The 5,718-nt window shown below is 49.8% G+C and overlaps 1 protein-coding gene across 1 annotated transcript; it reads left to right on the top strand.

The window, feature by feature from the left end:
- The first annotated feature begins 877 nt into the window (after positions 1 to 877).
- mterf1 (mitochondrial transcription termination factor 1) lies at positions 878 to 4,431 on the top strand. The gene is made up of 2 exons (XM_066715446.1): positions 878 to 955; positions 2,947 to 4,431. Exon 2 carries the CDS (start codon positions 2,977 to 2,979, stop codon positions 4,129 to 4,131), a length of 1,155 nt encoding a protein of 384 aa, XP_066571543.1. The 5' UTR covers positions 878 to 955; positions 2,947 to 2,976; the 3' UTR covers positions 4,132 to 4,431.
- Positions 4,432 to 5,718: the final 1,287 nt, after the last annotated feature.

Below are 5,718 nucleotides of genomic sequence, written 5' to 3'. Positions count from 1 at the left end.
TTTATTATTAATATTTTAAATCACATGCACTATATTATGTTGAACTGTTGTTTGGTGATATTTTGTTTATGTGTGGATGTGCAGTTCAAAGCAAGCGACTTCATGGCAGCCACAAAAGGCTAACTCTGCCACCCGCGTGCCTCCCCATCCCCTGCAGCGTTCATTGTTTAGGGGTAAACCAAGGTGGTATTTACTTTCCCCTGCATGTTTAAATGCCATTGTGTTCCAGGGAATTACCCTCCGATCGCGTCCCATCTCAGAGAGGAGCAGCGCGCCCGTCTGTGGCTCCCCAGCCCCCCAGGCCATGACATTTGGGATTACAACAGCCCGGGCCTGATCGAGGCCTGCCGAACTGGCCTGTCAGCACGGGATCCTGAGGGCACACAGGCATCAGTGATGTGGAGCGAACTCTGCAGGGTGATGTTATCCACCGCCTGGCTGGTCCGTATCATCTGGGTTCTAGTGCTGACCAAAATAATCTGTCAAATTTGATCAGACAACATTAACATAAATAAACAAATCAATAGTATTGTCCCTGCCTTTAGGATTTTCTTAATACAATACAGAATCTAAATAATAATAATAATAATAATAATAGTAATTGTTTGTTATTATTATTACATTTCCACGACTCTCATTGGAATAAGCGGGTGAGATACGAATTAAATTGTTATTATCATTATTATTAACAGTGATGGTGAGAACAGTACTCGGTTATTCTCACATGCAGGCCGATGACAAAGCTTTGGCCACTGATTTCTAATTACATTGAGATGTTTGCAGTTTTCTAAAGCATGTTGTTGCCATCTAGTGGACATTCACTGGTACTGTTGTGCGCCGGGTCCCTCCAGGCCCGCAGGGGGCGCTGCTGCCGGCGCCGCACGGTGAGGAGTCGCTCCGGCGCCTCTTACCGCACAGCAGTCGCGCATCACTGCGGAAGTTTCCCCGAAACCTGGTGAGTGAGTGGAGTTTGTGTGCGGAGGGATGTCTGAGCCCCTCTCGCTGGACGGAGCCGATGATTTATTATTGATTGATGTATTGATTGTAGCAGTAGCGCTTCAGATAGATAGTCGAGGCTATTGAATAAAGTTGATGGAATACGGAACCGGCTGATTGAAAAAATATTCATAGTAGAGAAAATGAGGTGTAACAATCAGCTGTCACTTAGCATAACAACGATACTCGTAGAACTATAGTCGTCGTCGTGAGGAAGAAACACGGAGGGTCTAATAACGAGATGTTATTCATACGTGATTCAATAACTGGGCAATAGTTTCACCAGTGGCCACTCTAGCAGTACAGTAAACTCTACAGTACAATATATACGCCGATCCGCCATAACATTATGACCACCTGCCTAATATTGTGTAGGTCCCCCTTCTGCCGCCAAAACAGTCCTGACCCGTCGAGGCATGGACTCCACTAGACCTGTGAAGGTGTGCTGTGGTATCTGACACCAAGACGTTAGCAGCAGATCCTTTAAGTCCTGTAAGTTGCGAGGTGGGGCCTCCATGGATCGGACTTGTTTGTCCAGCACATCCCACAGATGCTCGATTGGATTGAGATCTGGGGAATTTGGAGGCCAAGTCAACACCTTGAACTCGTGATTCATCAGACCAGGCCACCTTCTTCCATTGCTCCGTGGTCCAGTTCTGATGCTCACGTGCCCATTGCAGGCGCTTTCGGCAGTGCACAGGGGTCAGCATGGACACCCTGACTGGTCTGCGGCTACGCAGCCCCATACGCAACAAACTGCGATGCACTGTGTGTTCAGACACCTTTCTATCAGAACCAGCATTAACTTTTTCAGCAATTTGAGCTACAGTAGCTCGTCTGTTGGATCGGACCACACGGGCCAGCCTTCGCTCCCCACGTGCATCAATGAGCCTTGACCGCCCATGACCCTGTCACCGGTTCACCGCTTTTCCTCCCTTGGACCACTTTTGATAGGTATTGACCACTGCAGACCGGGAACACCCCACAAGAGCTGCAGTTTTGGAGATGCTCTGACCCAGTCATCTAGCCATCACAATTTGGCCCTTGTCAAAGTCGCTCAGATCCTTACGCTGCCCATTTTTCCTGCTTCTAACACATCAACTTTGAGGACAAAATGTTCACTTGCTGTCTAATATATCCCACCCACTGACAGGTGCCATGATAACGAGATTATCAGTGTTATTCACTTTACCTGTCAGGGGTCATAATGTTATGGCTGATCGGTGTATATTACACTGTACCATAGTGCACAACATATCACACTGCAGCACAATATATTACACTAAAGCACAATACACAACACTAGAGCATGCACAGCCTCATTAGCGCTGCTGTCTTAGGGATTTGCATAATCCACAGTTATGCAAATCAGATGGTTAAATATTTAAGCAGAACAAACAAGGTTTCCGTCAGAGCGGCGATAATTAAAGCTGCAGTGATGTGATCAGTGAGTCGCACAATACAGCTGTCCTGATGCTCGGGCTGTTGTGGGGAACAGGAGAGAGACAGGTGGCCCTCTGTGGCCCCGATGCCCAGGGTCACTGTAGCTCAGCATGTGAATGACAGGAACTGCCACTGAACATACAGGCCTCACGAGTCATAAACTGACACCTTCCATGTTCAATAATTTGCAGTGCCTAAAGTCTGGAACATTTCTATCTGTATTTATTTAAAGTATTTTTACACCTAAATAGTATCCTTACATCTGTTCTGCTAACGTGTATAATCTCTCTCTCTTACACACACACACACACACATATATTGATAGCAGGTTTTGTGGACCCCCTCCTGGATGAAGGTCTGCCCAAGATTCGTCACATATATTGATATAAACTTTGGGGGAAAATCCCAACCATGTCCTGCTTTGTCGTATTGCATCGCTTGTAACAAATACATTATTATTATTATTATTATTTTGTTATTATTTCTTGCCATTCCCTCCGTCCGCAGGGAGAGTCCAGCGCTGTGGAGACGTGAGCGATGGCCCTGTCCTGCGTCTCAGCCCTGCTGCGCGGCTGTAGCGGCGGGAGAGTGGCTCTGAGCGCCGGTGCCTCGGCCTTGCTGGTCTCCCTGTTCCTGCCGCGGCCCTGGGGTCCGTCCACTCGGGCGGTGAGCACCATGGGCACCGAGAGAGAGAATGAGAACGAAACGCTGGTGAGCAGCCTGGCTACGCTGGGGGTGGACGTGGCAATGGTGCGCCGGCGGCAGCCCGGGGTTCTGCGCAAGGCCTGCACCAATGAGCACGGGCTGGCCGACTTCCTGCAGGCCAAGGGGGCGAGCCAGGAAGCGGTGGCCAGTATCATCTCTCGCTACCCGCGCGCCATCACCCGCTCGCATCAGCACCTGGAGGAGCGCTGGCAGCTGTGGAGGAGCATCTTCCAGGCAGACGGCGAGATCGTGAAGATCCTGGAGCGTTCGCCCGAGTCCTTCTTCCGCTCCAGCGACAACGACAACCTGGAGAAGAACATCACGTTCCTGGGCTCGCTGGGCCTGGCAGCCCGGGACCTGCACCGCCTGCTGAGCACCGCGCCGCGCACCTTCTCCAACAGCGTAGAGCTCAACCGGCAGATGGTGGAGATGCTGCAGGACGTGTGCGTCAGCTTGGGCGGCGAGCAGCCCGAGCTGTTCGTCAAGAACATCATCTCCAGGAACCTGTACGTGCTGATCTGCAGCACCAAGCGCATCCGGACCAACGTGCAATTCCTGCAGCGCGCCCTGGGCCTCAGCAACGCCGAGCTGCTGGGGTTCCTGCAGGGCCAAGGCGCCGACATCCTGGACCTCTCCTGCGACTACATGTGCAGGAACTTCAGCAGCACCCAGCAGCAGCTGCAGGGCCTGGGATGTAGCGCGGAGGAGGTGAAGAGGTTCGTCATGTCCTACCCGCCGATGCTGTTCTCCTCGTCCAAGAACCTGCGCAGCAAGATCGACTGCCTGCTGGCGGGAGGCGTGGACATCCGGCAGGTCCTGGAGAAGCCCAGGGTGTTGGACTTCAGCGTCGAGAATGTCCAAGGCCGGCTGCGGGAGCTGGAGAGGGCTGGGTACGACGTGAAGAAGAATGGGATCGCCATCTTGGACTGTAGCCGCAAGCGCTTCGAGGCCAAGCTGGAGAAGTTGGCGGCACCGCCTGAAGAGTGACCTGCCTTGAGCCCCAGCAGGAAGACTGAAGTAAACCCTGCACCCCTCCGCACAGGCACACCAATCAGTCGGCAGTTTCCTCTGACTTCCCCTGGTTGTTTGGAATTCAACTTTCACTCATTACTGTAAGAATGAGAATTCACTGCTGTGTGAAGGACAAATGTACATTTTGGGGGCGTCTTTTAGCAGTTAATCAGTTGTTGAGTTCCTGCAGCCTCTGGCAGGTGGTCTTTAGTGTGGCATCTCCCACACACTCCTGTTGTTTCTCACCCACTCAATAAATACATTAAATGGAAAGAATGCAAAGTCCCTTCCTTTCAGATTCTCTTGTACTAACTTTTGCAGAAACAATATCTAATTTCCGTACAACAGAACAGGAAACAAACAAACAAACAAATCCATCGGGTGACATTGTTCAGCAGTAGCTCCACTCCACACTTTGCTTGCAGGAGGCACAGAGCTCTCTCAGGGAGAGTGTGCCACACTCAAGGCGCCAGCAGGGGGCAGTGTGAGGCAGAGAAACGCAGCTGGGGGGACAGACCTGCTCTCCGTCTCCCCCCAGCATCGCACAGACCCCCCGTGTGTTTACTCTGCACGTCATGTGACACAAGATCACAGCAGTGGAAATGTAAACACTCAGGGGTTCAGGGTTTTCCCTCTGTGGTTCAGGTTGGCCTGCATTACAGAAACACGTTCTCCGCTCCTGGGGTCTGGGGTCTGTCGGCTAACGGCCGGTGGCATCAGACGATGGTGCAGTTTCCCCCCCGGGGGTCCCGAGGTTCAGGGTGCTGTGCAAAACCACCTTGGTTGAGTGAAAAAGTCAACATCTGGAGGAGCTCATCCAACACTGCAGACAACTGAGCAGGAATGTTTTTTTCTCCCTCATTTGATCTGAAAAGTCTCAGTGGTTTTTTTTTCGTTTTTTTTTTTTTTTCATTTTGGTTTTACTTTGTGCAGAACCTGTCAATCACTGAGTTCCAGTGACTTCCCCAGTGATGTGATTATGACCTTCATACACTGAGCAGTTGGAGCTTGTCAGCGTTGCTTTTGGTGGAAATCTGCTCCAGTCTATAGAACTGTGGTCTTTTCAGGGGGAAACTGTATTAAAAGGGATTGGAGAAAAACCCCACTTGTCAAAGAGTTAATAAAATATTTATATTTTATATTTATATAAGCATACTCAGCTCTCAGATAATTGTTTACAGACCCTCAATACTTCTCTGATGTCGTGTTCAGTAGTCTGTGGTGATGGAGACTGCACAGGATATCAAAATGAATTATTAGGGCGAAAAATAAAAAAAATGTTATTGTGCTCGTTAACTAGTTCCATCATTTTTAACCATGGCTGGGCTTACAATAACAAGTTAACCTCATCGACACAGATAATCTGTAATTTGCTACCTAAACAACTATTAAAGAAATTAATTGTTAATGGCAGGTTTTCTGTGTGTATTGTACCTGATCACACACACTTCAGCGTGGTGGGACTCCCTGGCAGGGCGATTTTTAGACCTCACTTGTACAGTAGATGAACAGATCGCCAGGGACTCAGCCCCATGTGCCAAGTTGGTTGTCTGAACATCCTCA

Source organism: Amia ocellicauda, chromosome 10 (assembly GCF_036373705.1).
Source record: "Amia ocellicauda isolate fAmiCal2 chromosome 10, fAmiCal2.hap1, whole genome shotgun sequence".
NCBI classification, from domain to species: Eukaryota; Metazoa; Chordata; class Actinopteri; order Amiiformes; family Amiidae; genus Amia; species Amia ocellicauda.
Note: the sequence above shows the minus strand (reverse complement) of the source record. Positions and strands in the feature narration are given on the sequence as shown.

Excerpts from the sequence above, each read along its gene's own strand:
- mterf1 (XM_066715446.1), top strand. The coding sequence starts at position 2,977 with ATGGCCCTGTCCTGCGTCTCAGCCCTGCTGCGCGGCTGTAGCGGCGGG.